General features: G+C 40.5%; 1 protein-coding gene across 3 annotated transcripts in view; it reads left to right on the top strand.

Moving 5' to 3' along the window:
• Nucleotides 1–11425, top strand: part of znf385b (zinc finger protein 385B) — a 210200-nt gene extending 198775 nt beyond the window's left edge. For 2 of the 3 annotated variants that reach the window (XM_047156209.2, XM_047156207.2), the window contains 4 exons: nucleotides 583–846; nucleotides 4834–5015; nucleotides 6175–6276; nucleotides 7613–11390. In XM_047156209.2, coding sequence (XP_047012165.1) covers nucleotides 583–846; nucleotides 4834–5015; nucleotides 6175–6276; nucleotides 7613–7825 — 761 coding nt within the window. In that variant the 3' untranslated portion in view covers nucleotides 7826–11390. Of the gene's footprint in view, nucleotides 1–582; nucleotides 847–4833; nucleotides 5016–6174; nucleotides 6277–7612 lie in introns of all 3 variants that reach the window. The other variant, XM_017469946.3, reaches the window with a different exon arrangement.
• The last annotated feature ends 7899 nt before the right edge of the window (nucleotides 11426–19324 follow it).

The raw sequence follows: 19324 nt of genomic DNA, 5'->3' as shown, positions 1-19324 counted from the left end.
CCATTTTCTTTGTTTTTTCCTAGTCAGAGTTCGGAAAATCGGAGTTACGATCTTTAGTTGAATGAATAAGAATAATAATTAATAATAATGAGGGGAATAAGGGAAAAATACCAAAACAGTGATAATAATAGTATGGCAACAGGATAATAGCAGTAATAACAATAGCAACAGTGGAGATTAGCATGCATGATCGTGGATTGTGTGGGGGTCTAATTAAAATGTGAACATTTCTCTTCTCCTTTTTGTATTTTCCCAGAAAACTGGAATCTCTCGCTCTGTCTCTCTCTCTCTCTCTCTCTCTCTCTCTCTCTCTCTCTCTCTCTCTCTCTCTCTCTCTCTCTCTCTCATATTCTTGTTTTAATGGAATAAACCCCATGGCTTATTTACGTATTTCCAACACTCATAAGACTGTATGTTGGTTTGGTTTAATATAGCCAAATGACTCATGGCTCAGAAATATTTAATTTTTTAAAACTCTCTTGAGGGCGTTGTGTTGATTCTTAATTCTCTCTCTCTCTCTCTCTCTCTCTCTCTCTCTCTCTCTCTCTCTCTCTCTCTCCCTCTCTCTCTCTCCCTCCCCAGCAGAGAAAAGCCCAGAATCACCCAGCGCTCCCAAAGCCCCTGTCTCTCCACGTTTCTTGGTGCCTGCCTCTCCGTTAGCGTCTGGCACCTGTAAGCCGAATCCTGCACCCTCAAGCTCGCCGGCAGAGCACAAAGCCAGTCCCAAACCGAGCCAGGCTGAACCGAGCGCAGAATCCGAGGAGGAGAAAGCCAAGAAACTGCTCTACTGCTCGCTGTGTAAAGTGGCTGTCAACTCCCTGTCGCAGCTGGAGGCTCACAACACAGGTGCGCCAAACATTTGGCAACTTTCCCTCAAGACTGCCTTGTGTTCCTCACTCTCATTAGCACCAACTGCTTAGAACGGTCGGAGGTTTGTGAGTGTTCGGTCTCTCGCTCCCTGTTGTGTTCGTTCTGTCACAAGGACATGTCTCATCGAGCTCAAAAAAACCACCGAGGTGTTAATTGATATGTTTAGAATGTTTGATAAGATACGATTTAAACGTGAGCTAAATATAAACTTCAAGCTTGGAATCATGATCCAGCCTATTTCCATGACGTCGAAGTAACAGCTCAGACTTGCTGAGGAAAATTTTATATATTTGGGTGCCATAGTCGAAGCTGCTAATGAATTTGCATGTGCGATATTCATGGCGTTGAGTGTTAAATATTTCTACGTTTGAGTCAGTGATAGTATAGCTTCTTCTGAGCATCTGGCATTTTAAGCTGATAGATGGTTTTGCAGATCTGAAATGATGAGAGTACGTTGTTGCTTCTCAGTTGAGATTTTTCTTTCTGTTTTTTTGCTTGCGCATGTATGTTGGATGTTGTGGTCACACCTGGTTTCTGTTTTGGTGTTTACTGGTTGTGGAGGAGCTCCAGTCCCAGGCTTGGGCGGCGGATATCCTGGCCTTGGTCTTGCGTGCATGGTGTGTTTCTTCCCACTCGATAGGTTGTGGCATCTGGTCATGTTCGTTGTGACAGTTGTTTGCGTCTGTTGATGTTTGGGGCCATCGTTCTTTCGGGGTCTTGAGGCTGCTACACCTTGTTTAGCAATTTGTGTGTGGTCTCTTTGTGTGGTATTAGTGGTGGTGGTGTACTATGATGCTGCGGTCATGCTGGCTGTGTGGGCCTACAGTGATTCTGATTTCTCAGCTACATCTCTGAAATGAGTTCAAAGCAACTTATGAAGGACAGGAAAATCTGATGATGATAATAACACCAACATTTTACAACAATGCGCTTATCCAGAGCGACATACATATATCTCATTTATACAACTGAGCAGTTGATGGTTAATGGCCTTGCTCAAGGCCCCAACAGTGGCAGCTTGGTGGTGCTGGGATTTGAACTCAAGACCTTCTGACCCTCAGTATCCAATGCCTTAACCATTGAGCTACCACGGCCATAACAACAATAAAAATTATAATTCTTCTTCTGCTTCTGCTTCTTCTTCTTCTTCTTTTGCTTCTTCTTCTTACTTACAAATGGTCCAGTTAAATAACATAAAATGCATAACGGTCTGGATAAGTTACCAACAAGACTGAATAGTGACAACAGTTACCTTCTAAGGTTCATGGCTATTCGCATATACAGTACTTTTCTGTCCATTCAGTTTTAAACATTCTGTTTTCATTGTGAACAGTCCCCTCCCAAACTATTGGAACGGCAAGGCCAGTTCATTTGTTTGTTCTGTACACCAAAGACATTTGGGTTTGAAATCAAAAGATGGATATGAAACAAGTTTAGAATTTCAGCTTTTATTTCCTGGTCATTTTTTAATCTAGATGTGTTAAACACCATAGAACATAGCACATTTTGTACCAGACCATCCAAGTTTAGGTGAGCAAAAGTATAGGAACAGATAAGACTTGAAGTAAATGAAAGTAAGTAACACTTAATATTTGTTTGTGTATCCCTTGCTTGCAATAACAGCATCAAACCTGCGACTCACTGACATCACCAAATTGTTGGTTTCTTCTTTTGTGATGCTTTTTCCAGGTTTTTACCGCAGCCTTTTTCAGTTGCTGTTGTTGTTTATTTCATGTGGGTTTTCCCCTTCAGTGTCTTCTTCAGGAGATGAAATGCTGCTCAGTTGGGTTAAGATCTGGTGATTGACTTGGCCAGTCTAAAACCTTCCACTTTCCCCCCCTGATAAAGTCCTTTGTTGAGTTGGCAGTGTGTTTTGGATCGTTCTCGTGTTGCATGATGAAGTTCCTCTCGATTAATTTGGAGTAATTTCTTTGTAAATTTGCAGACAGAATGTTAATGCAAACTTCTGAATTCATTCTGCTGCTACCATCAAGAGTTACATCATCAATAAAGATTATTGAGAATGTTCCAGACACAGCCAAGCAAGCCCAAGCCAGTACATTACCTCCACCATGTTTCACAGATAAGCTTGTGTGTTTTGAATCATGAGCAGATCCTTTCTTTCTCCATCACGTTTGTGTGTTTTTGGGTTTTTCTAATGGGATATTGTTGTTTTGCTTGCCTGACCTATTCACTGTCCAATGTGTTCTTTCTTTTTCAGGACATTCCAAACTGCTGTATTGAATTTTCCCTCTTTTCTCAGCTTCAAAATGGCATGCTTTTCTCCCATAGACAGCTCCCTGGTCTACATATTGGCTTATCCTTTTTAACAACAAATGCAGTCTTCACAGGTGAAACTGAAGGCCAAAACCAAGAGTGGATGTTCAGAAGTATTTATTGTTTAAACAATCAGTCTAACAGCTCACACGTGGAACACTGGTCAGTCACACGTTCCAATATTTTTGCTCACCTACAAATTGGGTGGTCTGATACTAAATTTGCTATGTCGTGTAACACATCTACATATAAATACCAGGAAATAAAAGCCGAAATTCTCAACTCTCTTCTCATCTTCATTTTTTGAGCTCAAACCCAAATGTCTTCAGTCGACAGCAAAAAGAATTGAATTGGCCTTGCCGTTCCAGTAGTTTCCGAGGGGACTGTTTGTTTATTTGAGAAAACGTTCTCATGTCTGACGTAATGTCTCTAGCCCTATAGCTAGTCTCTTTTCCAATGCTGCCTTCAGCTAAATAATGAACATAAATGCATGTGATTGGATAAACTGCAATAGAGGATCTGCTACAGAAGCTGTAGTGGTTCATGTTTAGGGGAAAAACAAAACAAAACATGTCAAACAACAAAAAAGTCAGGCTTCTGAGTGCTGGAACAGAAGCACGTTAGCTCTGTAGTCCAGAGAGTCATGAGTTTGAATCCTGGTGTTATCAAAGCCAGAGTCCAAGAGAGCAAAATTGGCTGTGGTGTCTGGGTGGGAGGGGCCTACACTCTCTCAACCCTGTCAATCACAGCGGCACTAGCCAGTCTGGGCATCTGAGAGCTTATGCACATGCTAGCCTTCAGAACAGTGCGATAGGAGAGAGTTTGGCTAAGTCTAGATCATTTTATATTCTCATTTACTTGTCACTACAACTGCATTCTGCCAAATTGTGCTGCTTATTGACACTGTTTTTATTTCACAGGTGTTAACGAGGCCCTAAGGTAGCATAAGAAATATAAAAGTAATATCTTAAAAAAATATCTTACTACTGTAATCATAAAGACTGCCCTGTGCTCATCCCAGGACTCTTATTCACAATCTGCTCACACTCTAGATCCTTTCAGCACGCTTAGTACTGTTTGTGTTCACTCTTCTACACCTGTATACTACTTTAATGAGCGATATACTCACTGTCTTGTGTCAGCCAGAAGAGGACGGGTTTGCTGTCGAGTCTGGTCCCTCTCAAGATTCCTTCCTTTCTTGTCATCTTTTTCTTTGCCACAATCTCCACTGGTTTGCTAAATGGGTTTTTGCTAATCTGTGTTTCTGTAAAGCAGCTTCAATTAAATTAATGATTTCGTCTTATGTTGGAATAAATTTACATTAATGCTTATGAGAAAATCCTTATTTAAAATCTTTTACGTTTTAAAATGAGACACACTAGGAGATTTCCAGTTTGGCTTAATGGTGTAAAAAAAAAAAATTATTATATATATTCACAAGAATATGTATGTATATTTCCATAAATATATTTTATACTAATAACTTTAAAAGCCGTGTTTGTTATTGCTAGAATTTTTACAATGTATTTATGTGAAATGACTGAAAAATGGAACAAGAGATGATGTGCTGTCGGAGCACACGCTGCTCAGCAGTTGACCAGAATGTGAAGGTTAAACCTGGTTTAAATAATATTTTCTGACAGGAGTGAGATGTCATGTGATGTCGGCTCTGATCTGTCATGGCAGGTTCGAAGCACAAAACCATGCTGGAGGCGAGGAATGGAGCCGGCCCCATTAAAGCCTACCCTAGGCCTGGCTCCAAACTCAAAATGCAGGCCAATGTTCTGAAGGGTTCGGGATTACAGAACAAGACGTTCCACTGCGAGATCTGCGACGTCCACGTCAATTCAGAAATCCAGCTCAAACAGGTTTGTGTGTGTCTGTGTGTAAGTCTGAAACTGGAAGAAGCATTTCAACCAAAACTGCTAGTAATTCTAATTGTAAAAGAAAAGTTAAAGGATCCTCTTTAACTTTCATGAACTGCTTGACCTAGTACAATTCAGTACCATTCTATTTTTAATTCATTCTTCACTAAAAGAAAATCCTGACCGTGTATAACATAACCTGTTCTGCAGTAGACAGGTGCAAATATTTATTAGCATGTATTATATGATTAACTGCGTAATTAACTGCGTTATGAGACAGCATATCTTATATGAGACGTCCTGCCTTCATTATCAGTGTTGTGTTATTTTATGTAACTGTGGTATAACTACATTTCATTTCAATCCTTTAAAGGTGTAGTTCATACACTTATTATAAATGGAGCCGATCAGCCGAGATGTACGTTTCTGGTGTCTGAAGTTATGGTGTTTCATTTTGTCCTGGCACTACAAGGCTAACGTACTTAAATTGAAGAAGTAGGCAGCAAGTGAACAATGAGTTCTCAAAGTTGTAAGTGTAAAGGAGCTGAGAGACTTTGACGCGACAAGGGCCAAATTGTGACAGTTAGTTAGACGACTGGGTCAGAGCATCTCCCAAATGGCAGGTCTTGTAGGGTGTTCCCTACCATGTATGCGATGGTTACTACCTACCAAAATTGTTCCAAGGAAGGACAACCAGTGGACCAGTGATAGAGTCGTGGGCGCCCATGGCTCTCTGATGTTCCTGCTACTGAGATCGAGACGATTCCGAGTAGAATTTCACCCGAGTTTATCACAAGACTAGTACTGTTGATTCGTGGTCTCGGTAGACCTAGACCAGTCTTGTGTACCACAGTACTATATCTAGCTGTAGATAAAGCAAACATCTAGTGTAGCTGAGGCTTTAAGCATGCAGTTTGGTCAGTTGTTAGCTATAACACTCTCTTATTTGTTAGCCTTGTAGTCCGAGTAAAAACTGAAGAAAGGAACTTTAGACGTTACGCGTGTCTTGGCTGATTGACTACGTTTGCAGGGGAAACCGTGTAAATGCCATTTTTCTGTTAAATATTTTCATATTCAGCACATTAAATGAGTTGAATACAAAATGCTTGATTGTTGTTTTTAATCGTTGTCTTTTATTATTATTTTTTTATTTTTTCCTCAGCACATCTCCAGTAGAAGGCACAAAGACCGTGTGGCAGGAAAACCTCTGAAGCCCAAATACAGTCCTTACAACAAGCAGCAGCGCAGCTCCAACTCCCTTGCAGTAATGCATTATTTATCAACTTTGTAATCAAGCGCTTTCATCAAGAGATGCTCGTGTGTCAGGGATCAGCGGTGTGAGCCATCGCGCGCAGTAGTCTGCTCGCTAACAGATGCTAATCATACGTTCCAGGGTGGTTAATGCATCTAAATGTAAAAATCCGGCCCTGACCTGCATGACCCCTCCCACATTACAGGAGTTTTTATTACATATATAATGTGAAACATATTACCCCAAAGCCAGTTATGCTGCTTGGAAGTAAACTGGATGCAATGACGTCTGTAGAGTCCAGAGCAAATCTTTCTTAATTTTTTTTTATTTTTATTTACTTATTTATTTATTTATTTATTTATTTATTTACTTATTAATAGAAAACACAGGATTTCTAACACGTTATCGTCACAGATATGAACAACTAACTTGTTTATCGGACATCCAACGACATTACAAACTATAAAAAGATCAAATGTTTGACGTGTCATTAAAGGTTCGAGATTAAAAACTGTAGATATTAGGTTGAAAACCATTGGAGTCCTTTAATGCGTCGGAAAATGAACATTTAGGGGGCGTTTTCACACCTGTGGGTGTGTGCTTCGAGACTTTATATTGTTACAGTGTTGTATTTTCTCCACGGCTCGGATCACTTTCTCAAGGCAACATTTCAAAATGTGTTTATGCGAGTGACGTGTGAGTAAACTGTCCTCTCATCGGTCAGGGTGCTCCTGTTTATGTTCCGGGGTTCTGCTCATAGCGGTCATCCATCACGATGTACAGACAGCAGCTCCGTGAACTTATTGTAGTTTTCTTTTTTAGCTGTAGTTATTATAATGTATCTAATTTATTTGTTCCACGGAACGATTAAAGCCCATCTCCTTGAGACGCTCGCTAAACACCTTGTAAACCTCTGTGTTTTTATGCCGTATTGAAAGTTGTTCAGAAGTATGTTCGTCAGACCAGAGGTATTTTACCTCGTCTTCGGTCCAAGTTAAACCACGTTTCATGTTGCAAGCCATGAGCAAAACAAACACGCTTTTTTTACGCAACACGGTTCCTCTCACGCATTGCTATACATGTTGGTATATTGGGTCCGTTGCTTTCTCACCACAAGCGAACCGCTCCAGGCTTTGCAACCGGACCGAGACCACCTGAATGAGAGTGTTTTGGTGCGGATCCGTGCCGTGTCTATATATGTCTAATCAAACCGAACCAAGGGAGAAAATGCACCAGGGTCCGAAACAAACGCTCCAAAGGAGCCAGATGTGAAAATGCCCTGATTGTTCCAGTTTTTTTATTTATGTATCAGAATCCATATTTATTTGGTGTCTCTCTCTCTGTTCAGGCTAAGCTTGCACTCCGGAAAGACGTCGTGAAACCCATCTCTCCAGCCTTCATCTCCTCTCCATTCTCCTCCACCACGATTCCGTCCATCTCGCTCCACCCGCGCCCCAACACCTCCATCTTTCAGAGTCCGGCGCTGCCAGCCTCCTTCCTGCGAGGGGCACCGGGGCCCATCCGGCCCTCCAGCAGTTCCATCCTCTTTGCCCCCTACTGAAAAATGCTGAGGATGAGAGGCTGATGCTCTGACCTCGGACCTCTCAGGCATGGAATACTCAAGAGATGGCACAGCCTGAGAGAGGAAGGTGTGTTTGTTTAGAAACTATTTGATGGTCCAAGTCCTCATGTGCTACTGGAAGGAGGGTTTGGATTTTTGTACAAGGAAAAATAAAAATCCTCTTTCCATGGTCTTTCAATGGTCCAAGTTCTCGTGAGGTGCTCGGGGAGTGTTTGGATTCTCACAGAAGGAATAACTAAAAAAAAACTGCTTCCTGATTGACTTGAATGATCGTGGTCTTCCTCTTCGATGGAACAGACACTTCTGGATACACACATGGAAAGAAAAAAAAAAGTCTAACAATCACGAACCTATAACAATCAGATGCTCCGTGTTGCGTTCAGTGGCTCGATGTGGTCAGGGAATGTGTGCTGTCTCGTATCGTGTAGTCGATGATGCTTCATCGTCAGTGCTGGACTTTGTTCCTTGTTTGTTCTCTTCTTGTTTTTTTTTTGTTTTTGTTTTTTAATCTGATGTTGTTGTGTCGTTTCTTTATTGAGCCTCTGAACAAACTTTCATCACTTATTCGTTGGGTTACTGTCATCTACTTCACACATTTACACTAAATCCCTTTTTCATTTAAATTAAACACCGAGCCTGAGGCTAATTTCTTCATTTGGAATCCTCCTGATCACAGATTACGACATTTATGCTAGCGTTATGACCGATTCCTCATTTTAATTTCCACTTGAAAATGGATTTTTGATTTTTATTAAGAGTCTTTTTTTTAATTATTTAGACTTCTTTTATTAAGAAAAACCATAGGATTCCAATGTCTTATTCACTCACTCCTTGCACTCACAGACAAATGACACTATTACACCAGAGGTGATGCTGATTTCTGGCGTTAATTTTCATTGTGATTTTGAAAACCCAGGAACTCCACCGACCAATCATGTCCGTGTACCGTATTTTCCAGACAATAAAGTCACCTCTCGTTGTAAGACGCGGCCCAGTAAATTCTCTCTGCTTAAGCCTGTTTTACGTTGTACGATTCCTTGCCTGGGGTATTAGCACATTTGCTCTTGCACCTCCAGGTCTGGGGGTTCGAATCCCGCCTACACCCCATGTGTGCAAAGTTTGCATGTTCTCCCCGTGCTTCAGGGGTTTCCTCACGGTACTCCAGATTCCTCTCTCAGTCCAAAGACATGTGTTTTAGGCTAACTGGTATTTCCAGATTGTCCGTAGCGTGTGATTGTGCCTTGCGATGGTTTGGCCCCCTATCCAGGGTGTCCCCCACCTTGACCCCGAGTTCCCTGGGATAGCCTCCCGGCTCCCTGTGACCCTGCATAGTATATACAAATAAACCGATGGATGAATTTCTGGCGTGATCTTGCTGTCACAGACAAAAATCGCACATTGTAAAAGAATTCTTTGGTCGTGTGTTGAACGCATCACTCGACATGCTCATCGGTGGCCGCTGCTACTGTCTAAAAGCCACCAGTAGAAGGATGACATAGGATTACTATTGTATAGCTACAAATACGGTAGACAAAACATAAACATTGTTTGTTTAGTTGTTTATTATACGAACCCATTTCTCACAGGAGCCTGGATCAAACACAGCTCTATCGTTAGAGGACCTTCATTGTATAATCCGACACGAGGAACACTCTCTCACATGGTTTGATATAGGATTCGTAAATCTCGTATAATAGTAAGTAATAATCTTCAGAGTGCTGCAATCACACAGTCTAAATCCAGCGTTAGAGAAAGAATCAATCAATATGTGCATTGTCCTCCAAGTCACACTAATGTTCCAAACATTTTTAGTGTGGTAATGTTTGTACTTGCTTCAAAATGGCGCTTTAGAGCTCTCTATTTAGTTTTTTTGTCCTGGTAGTGTTGCAACAGTTCAGGGCTGTATTGTTTCCTGATCAGAAACCTTTTCTTTCTACTTAGCTCTTATCTGTCTGATCATATCACTGTCCTGCTGGAAAAGAAGAAAAAACAAAACAATAGAAACCCTCATCGAATGTGTAATGGTTTTAATGTTATAATGGGAATTGTATTGGTTTTAATGGAAACTGTAATGGTTCCTGTAATGGAGTCTCTACTGGTAATTTGTTGCCTTCTGCTGGTGGCATGTTAAAGTCTAGTGGATACCGTTAAGGACCAATAATTGTAATGGTTTTAATGGTTAGCTGATGGTTTGTAATGGTATTTGTAGTGGAAACCATTAGGATCTCTATGATGGTTTCTGGGGTTTTTTCAGCAGGGTGCCACTACACCAATGCTAATTTCTATGACAAAACATCTTATGCTAGCACCAAGCTAATGTTAATTTAGCACCAAGCTGTGGCAGTCCACCCTGATGCCATAGATGGTGTTCCATCATCTGAGGTCACATACACGGATTAAAAAAATGTTACAAACATTTTTACTGATTCAGAATCTGAGTAACTGTTTGAGAAATCTAACTAGCTTGCATTATCTAGCTGTGCTAGTCTTACAGCAGAGGGCACCCACTGGAGTATCTTAGCTAAACATAAAAGGTTAGCTAGCTAATAGCACTGTAAAATAATAGCTCTATGTCATATAACTAGCGGGCTACATCAAGACATGCCATTGAAATGAATGTAAATAATTAGCAAGCTAATAACATTATAAAATAATAGCTCTATATGATGTTATAAAACCGTTTACACCATGAGGGTGATCACTGGAGCAGCTAAAAATGAAAAGCTCCACTTACTCTATAAAACTAAGTGCTTTATGAGATAAAACATTATTATTACAGTAGCTAAACATTACCTACATAACCTAAAGAGCTAGCTAGCTCAACACTGTCGTTTGGAATGGGGTTCTCTGGTAAACAGAGTAGCATAATTGATATAGTATCACGCCGACCGTAAAAACTCCAGTAAATAGGATTAATAAAGTCAAATGCTGAACTGTTTTGCTGAACTATTTTGTTGCTTTTGGATGTATGTAATACTAGCACTTGGGCAACAAAAACGTCTCATCATCTGGAAAATGCGGTAATATCCTTATTTTGTACACACACACACACACACACACACACACAGTAAATATACATTTAAGTTTATCCCAGGTTTCCCATTTTTCATTACAAATTCGCCGTAATAAGACTAAACATGTCGTCTTTTCATTTCTGTGTAAAATCCGCTTTTGTAATTAAACTGCACTAACTCTGCAGCTCTTTGGCAATGCAATAATGTACAGAATGTTCGATATCGATATTCTCTGTAGTGTATTTAATGTTTACCTAAAAGGTTGCAATACTTGTTGTACTTTATGGATTGGAGGAGGTGCTAAGAGACATAGAAAAAAAAAAAACATTTTATTTGTATTTTTAAAAATTCTCAGAAAGAGAAAACCCTCGTTCACAGAGAATTCTTTATTTAGATCATGATCTGTATGTATGAGAGGATGTACATAACAATATTTCCTTTTCAATAAAATAATATATTTCAATGATTTTCTTCCCAGATGATACTGTACAGTACTTTTTGTCCATGAACATAAAAGATATTTGAAATTACTTCTTTTTTTTTTTTTTTTTTTTTTTTTTTTTTTTTTTTTTTAAATAGTTTCTAATAGCAAGCAGCTTTTAGAATAAATAGCATGCTTGATGGGGGAAAAAAAAGCAGTAATTAATATGATGTGAAATGTACAGTATTTATTTTCAGAAACTTTTTTTATGATCCCGAAATTTTAGCATTATTTTTTTTTCCTTTCCTTTATTCTGTGGAGTTTGATGTGTGGTGATGGTTTTGTGTGTTACCTTGTGTTTCTTTTATTAAAGCCTCCAGGTTATGTGGAATTATTGGATTGTGTTATAATATCCATGAGGTTAAATTCTCCGAGGCATGAATGATGAAAAATTAGCACCTGGTATCCAAGCACAGCAGCCGGTGGACGTGTAACAGCTGTGTAGGATAAAGAATCAAAAACTTTCACTTTTTAAACTTGAATGTTTCTTTTCTAATTCCCAAACACCTCAGAATGAAACTTTTAGGCTATAAAATATCATATTTTTCACTTACTAATTATAATTGACATTTTATGGCTTAATGATTCCACAAGGAAGACAATGATATAGCGCTACGTGATGGTATGAAACATTTAATAGGGCGTCGGATGTAAACTACAAGTGTGCTCATGAACCAATCCATGTCCCTATCTGCTACCCAAACCTTTCCCTTTCCTCCAACGACCCCGCCCGCTATACTGAAACTCCTGTATGTGTATGTATTTCTCATTAATGAGAGCAGCGATATTCTTGCTGGGGCTGGAGATATTTTTCCAAGAAATGTCACCCAAAAATTTTCCAGGACCACTCCGTGGCAAGATTTCAAATCATAGTTTGTCCAAAGTATCTTTTTGAAATTATGTCATTATTACAGCTGTGGAAAAACTTACCATTAATGTTGTGGCATGTTATTTTATCCTAAACACAAGAGGTATTTGTGCAGTTAAATAAAATTCCTTGTTTTTAAAGATCCAGATATTCAACTAACAGCTTACCTTTTAGTAAATGCATACTTCTTATCCGTTCACCTTTAACCATTCTGTATTCTTCCCAATTTAGTCGCCTGCCAATTTCCCACCCAGCTAACCTTGCCGCTAGCAACCATACGGTGAATACTAACTAACGTGTGGTTCCTCTGAGACACGTGAAACCAGCCAACTGCATCTTTCCGAACTGCTGCTCATGCTGCTTAACACACTCACTGGGGAAAGTGCTATCTGCTATCTTCCACATACATGAGCTCACAGTTGGCCTTAATTGGCTACTGTCGCTGTGATTGGCAGGATCCTTCCCATCCTTCCCACCCAGAGAGCATGGCCAGTTTTGGTCCCTTGGCTCCCGGCATCATCGGGATTCAGACTTCCACTCTCCTGACTCCTGACGGACAAACACTTTTCTGTTTCTCCAGTTGAGATCCTGTACTGTTGTCCCTTCACTAATTGGACCAGAGAAAGTGAGGTAAATCTTGATGAGGTAAGTGATCTCATACCTCTTACCAATGAGGTAAGTGATCTACATAATCTCATGCAACAAGCTGCAACGTAGGATCTGCTACAGAAGCCACAGTGGCTTGTGATAGGAAAAGCTGGAGTCATTAAACTAAAGCCAGATTTTTTTTCCCCAAAAAAATCGGGGGGTTGGGTTGAATCCCACCTCCGCCCTTTGTGCTTGGAATTTGCATGTTCTCCCCATGCTTTGTGGTTCTCTGGTTTCCTCCCCCAGTCCAAAGATGTGTGTTGTAGGCTGATTGGCATTTCCAAATTGTCCGTAGTGTGTGAAAGTGTGCGATTGTGCCCTGTGATGCGTTGGCACCCCGTCCAGGGTGTCCCCCGCCTTGTGTCCCCGAGTTCTCTGGGATAAGCTCCAGGCTCCCCGCAACCCTATGATGGATAAGTGGTATGGATGGGTGGGTGGATGGATGGATGGGTGGGTCGGTGGATGGGTCGGTGGGTGGGAGGATGGATGGGTGGGTGGTTGGTTGAATGGATGGGTCGGTGGATGGGTGGGTGGGTGGTTGAATGGATGGATGGGTGGATGGATGAATGGATGGGTGGGTGGGTGGGTGGGTGGATGGATGGATGGGTGGGTGGGTGGATGGATGGATGGGTGGGTGGGTGGGTGGATGGATGGATGGATGGATGGATGGGTGGGTGGATGGATGGGTGGGTGGGAGATTGATTGGATGGATGGATGGATGGATGGATGGGTCGGTGGGAGATTGATTGGATGGATGGATGGATGGATGGGTGGGTCGGTGGATGGATGGGTGGGTGGGTGGGTGGGTGGTTGAATGGATGGATGGGTGGGTGGGTGGGTGGGTTCTGCTACTATGTTTTTGTGAAATACTTTGCTAGGTCCCCAGATGTATATCTGTATATCCCCAGATGAAAATCTTAACCACTGACCCAGCACTGTCTATGGTGATAATGTTAACATTAGGGGCTGAGGAGAGAGTACATGTGGTATGTGGATGTACTCATTTCAGGCATCAGTTACAGCAGATGCTTTTCTAAGGATTGTTTTCCCTCAGTGTTTCATTTCAAGACACCATACGTTGAGATTTCTGACAACATAATATCTGATCCCGCCCATCGAGGTCTGATTCTGAGGTGAGCTTACTACGAAACGAAGTATCTGAAGTGTTACACCGTTCGCTCTGAAAATACCAGGTTGAATAGTTATAATGCTGTGGACTTTGCACGATTTCACACCCGAACAATAGAAATCTGTATTCTCGAAGGTGACAGATGTAGAAAAGCAAAACATTTTCTGCAGCGCTCCTACTGCAGTGGACCTTTTTATTTCCATCATCACAGTGTGTTTCATATATAGTGGTGTTTTATTCATTTCGTTACATAGGTGTGTGTCTGTAATGTGTGAAATGGAACTACGTGCTAAATTGCCTCCGCTCTAGCAGGAACAGAATGTTGATGAAAGTTAATGAAAGCTACTTTTACAATCTCAGATATGAGTTCTTTGAATTATAGCTATGTATAGTATCTGGTCAGTGAAATAAGGCAGAAGCCTGAAGTCGAGCTTAATAATGCGTGTTCCTAAAGCCCTATTCGGATTGGTAAATCTCTGAGATGTAGGTTCTGTCAGAACTCATCATGTGAGTCATTTTTTTATGGATTGCATGTTCCTACATTTGGACCTGTAATAATAACCCCAGCAAATATACCCTCACTGGACACTTTATGAGGAACACCTGTACACCTGCTCCTTCATGGAAGTATCCAATCAGCCAATTATGTGTCAGCAGCTCAGTGTATGAAATCATGCAGCTACAGGTCAAGAGCTTCAGCTAATGTTCACGTCAAACATCTCAGTGGCTTTGATCATGGCATGGTTGTTGGTTTGAGTAGTTCTCAATCAAGTTTGAGCAGTTCTCCGATCTGCTGGGATTTTCACACACGACAGTAGAGTAGACAGTAGAGTTTTCACAAACTCTCTAGAGTTTACACAGAATGGTGAGAAATGCAAAAAAAACATCCAGTTTTTGTGTTCAGAAATGCCTTGTTGAGGAGAGAGGTCCGAGGAGAACGGTCAGACTGGTTCTAGCAGTCTAACACTCTTTACAACCATGGTGAGAAGAAAAGCATCTCAGAACACACAGCACATCGAATCCCGAGGCAGATGGAGTACAACAGCAGATCATCACATCAGGTTGCACTCCTGCCAACCAAGAAAAAGAATCTGAGACTACAGTGTGCACTGATTCACCCAAACTGGACAGATTGGAAAAACATCAACCGATTCGAGATCATTAAATCACTGAGATCACATTCTCTGCACTCTGACGACCTGACGTTGGTGAAAGGAAAAGAGATTTTCTCGCAGTGTAAAGACACTCCAGGAAGCCGTCTTCTCTGTCGTCTCTCGCCTGAAACCAAACGAACAGCCAGTTTTGTCCAGGTTTAAGCCTTTAAGCTCTAAGTGACTTCTAAACAACTATTTGATATATATTTCTTAATGAATTTTACATGCACCTTTCTTGTATTGCTTTCAATCAGAATAGATGAAATGGGACAATACACCAAAAAAAAAATGGTTCTTCAATGGTTTCTTACAGGTTCTTTGATTGTCCCTCAGCCATTCTCTACTGAAGCCTACAGAGGAGAGTGGTTTCCTCTCCAAAAAGAAACTCTTTTTACAAAGCTTTCCTGGACACCTTAACTCCTCAAGGAACCACTGAAGAACATTAAAAACAGAAAGGTCAAAATGTAGAACAATAAAACATGAACATTAAAAGCATGCTTTTTTGTTTGTTTGTTTGTTTGTTTAAAAAAACGTCCTAGCATGGCTAGAGCTTACATTCATATTATGGTCATGTGATCTACTGATAATAAAGCGCACGTTGAGTGGCCAGACACACTACAAGAGCCTATCAGAAATTTAGGGATATTAGGGATTAGTAGAAAGCAACTTGTTTTTTTTTTCAGGCTGAGTGCAAGGTTTAGAAGCCATAACATGACACCAACACATCTTTAATACAAGGTCATTTCATTCACCTTTATTATGTTGATAGGATGTGGCATTAGTTTTGGTCACATGACCACGTACCTGTGCTAGGAACTCGATAACGTACCTGAAAGCACCAGAAGTGTCGCTTGTCTGACGAGTCTTTTCAACGTTTTGTATATCTTGGACAATACATGGAATACACACTCTTCTTTCTGTCTCTCTCTCGTTCTCACTCTCTTTTCTTTCTGTCTCGTTCTCACTCTCTTTTCTTTCTGTCTCTCTCTCATTCTCACTCACTTTTCTTTCTGTCTCTCTCTCGTTCTCACTCTCTTTTCTTTCTATCTCTCTCGTTCTCACTCACTTTTCTTTCTATCTCTCTCGTTCTCACTCTTTTCTTTCTGTCTCTCATTCTCACACTTTTCTTTCTGTCTCTCATTGTCCCTCTCTCTCTTTTCTGACCCTCTCTCTCTTTTCTGACCCTCTCTCTCTTTTCTGTCTCTCTCTCTCTCTCTCATTCTCACTCTCTTCATATATACTGTACATACTTTAAGATACTGTATATATTTCTTGGAGTTATTTCTACTTTTTACATTTTATAGAAGGTAAAATACAGCATATTTATATATTTTTTCCAGACATGTACATCTGCAGTCTGTAAACAATCATTTTATTATTATTTTTTATATACGGATTCAGATGAGGCAAAAATCGGAGATACTCCAGTAATAATTACATTACACCAATTCCGCCAATGTAAAACTGATCCATTCTTAATCCCGTCTGTGTGATTTCCACCGTCCGCGTTCGGATCACACTCGAGTACAGCTTTAGGATCTTTTTATTACTCCTCACTCGTAATTTCTCCAGCATATCATGCGTTTGCTTTAATCCTTTGTTGTGCAATTCAGACTTTCCCATTTTTCATCAGTTTTTATTCCTGTTTTATGTAGATGTGAGGCTGATTTGCACAGAGAGTGCCTTTTTTTTATGCAGCTCTATAAAATGTGTTATCTCATGTTCCTAAGTGAAATCCCACAGCACTGAGACTGCGTATAGACACGTGCTGGGGTTTAACACCATTTTCATTTTTACATACACACTGAGGAGCAAACCTTTAATTAATAAGAGAATTAAGAGAGTTAATTAATTCCTGCTTTTAAATCCCTGTACTTGTGTGTGTGTGTGTGTGTGTGTGTGTGTGTGTGTGTGTGTGTGTGTGTGTGTGTGTGTGTGTTTTAATAGCTCCGAGAGGAACTGAAGATCTTTTTGGTTTCCTTCTTAATTTGAACACGGTTTTTCACTTCAGTGCTGAAACTAAGGAAACACTTTTTCTGCAGGTTTTTTTTCCTGCTTTATATATAGTAATATTTCATGTAATTGTTTAGTGACAGCATTGGACAGCATCATGCGTGACACTTATGCTTCGAGCTAAATTACATCTGCCATGACTGGAATAAAAAATCTGACAGCTTGTCAAGTTAGCATGGAATTCTGCTTTATTATATCTCTATATAGATTTATAAATAGCAGCAAGTAAACTGTGAGTCACTGGAACTTTTGACTGGTTTGGTTACCGTTAGTGGTTTGATTACCGTTAGTGGTTTGGTTAGTGGTTTGATTACCATTACTGGTTTGGTTAGTGGTTTGATTACCATTAGTGGTTTGGTTAGTGGTTTGGTTACCGTTTGTGGTTTGGTTGCCGTTAGTGGTTTGGTTACCGTTTGTGGTTTGGTTGCAGTTAGTGGTTTGGTTAGTGGTTTGGTTAGTGGTTTGGTTACCATTAGTAGTTTGGTTACTGTTAGTGCTTTGGTTGCAGTTAGTGGTTTGGTTAGTGGTTTGGTTACCGTTAGTGGTTTGGTTAGTGGTTTGGTTGCCGTTAGTGGTTTGGTTACCGTTAGTGGTTTGCTTAGTGGTTTGGTTGCAGTTAGTGGTTTGGTTAGTGGTTTGATTACCGTTAGTGGTTTGGTTAGTGGTTTGGTTACCGTTAGTAGTTTGGTTACCATTAGTGCTTTGGTTGCAGTTAGTGGTTTGGTTAGGGGTTTGGTTGCCGTTAGTGGTTTGGTTCCCGTTATTGGTTTGGTTAGTGGTTTGGTTCCTGTCATTGGTTTGGTTAGTGGTTTGGTTGCCGTTAGTGGTTTGTTTACCATTAGTGGTTTGGTTAGGGGTTTGGTTGCCGTTAGTGGTTTGGTTCCCGTTATTGGTTTGGTTAGTGGTTTGGTTCCTGTCATTGGTTTGGTTAGTGGTTTGGTTGCCTTTAGTGGTTTGGTTAGTGGTTTGTTTACCGTTAGTGGTTTGGTTGCCGTTAGTGGTTTGGTTACCATTAGTGGTTTGGTTAGTGGTTTGGTTGCCTTTAGTGGTTTGGTTAGTGGTTTGGTTGCCGTTAATGGTTTGGTCAGGGGTTTGGTTGCCGTTAGTAGTTTGGTTAGGGGTTTGTTTACCGTTCGTAGTTTGGTTAGTGGTTTGGTTAGTAGTTTGGTTATTGTTAGTGGTTGGGTTAGTGGTTTGTTTACCGTTCGTGGTTTGGTTAGTGGTTTGGTTGCCATTAGTGGTTTGGTTAGTGGTTTGGTTACTGTTAGTGGTTTGGTTACCGTTAATGGTTTGGTTAATGGTTTGGTTATTGTTAGTGGTTTGGTTAAAGTTAATGGTTTGGTTAGTGGTTTGGTTACCATTAGTGGTTGGGTTAGTGGTTTGGTAAGGGTTTGTTTACTGTTAGTGGTTGGGTTAGTGGTTTGGTAAGGGTTTGGTTACTGTTAGTGGTTGGGTTAGTGGTTTGGTTACTGTTAGTGGTTTGGTTACCGTTAATGGTTTGGTTAGTGGTTTGGTTACCATTAGTGGTTGGGTTAGTGGTTTGGTAAGGGTTTGTTTACTGTTAGTGGTTGGGTTAGTGGTTTGGTTATTGTTAGTGGTTGGGTTAGTGGTTTGGTTAGTAGTTACGGTTCTGTGATGGTGAGAAGGAGAAGTTTGCGAGTTCAGATCTTAACACTGACAGAGTTCCACTTTAGAATAATGTACAGATCCTCACACCTCATTTATTCAGCTGAGGATTTCTCTAAAATATTACACACAGTCCATAGATTTATTGATGAACTTTCAACACAAATAGTAAATCTCTCTCTCTCTCTTCTTTCTCTCTCTCTTCTTTCTCTCTCATTCTCACTCTCTTTTCTGTCTCTCTCGTTCTCACTCTCTTTTCTTTCTCTCTGTCTCTCATTCTCACTCTTTTCTTTCTGTCTCTTTCTCATTCTCACCCTCTTTTCTTTGTCTCTCTGTCATTCTCAATCTGTCTTTCTCTCTATCTCTCTTTCTGCATCATTCTCATTCTGTTTTTCTGTCTCTCTGTTTCTCACTCTTTTCTATCTGTCTCACTCTCATTCTCACTCTCATTCTCACTCTTCTTTCTCGCTCTGTCATTCTCAATCTGTCTTTCTGTCTCTCTCTCTCTCTCTCTCTCTAACTCTCTCTCTCTCTCTCTTTTATTT

The sequence above is a fragment of the Ictalurus punctatus genome, chromosome 6, assembly GCF_001660625.3.
Source record: "Ictalurus punctatus breed USDA103 chromosome 6, Coco_2.0, whole genome shotgun sequence".
In the NCBI taxonomy this organism is placed as follows: domain Eukaryota; kingdom Metazoa; phylum Chordata; class Actinopteri; order Siluriformes; family Ictaluridae; genus Ictalurus; species Ictalurus punctatus.
Note: the sequence above shows the minus strand (reverse complement) of the source record. Positions and strands in the feature narration are given on the sequence as shown.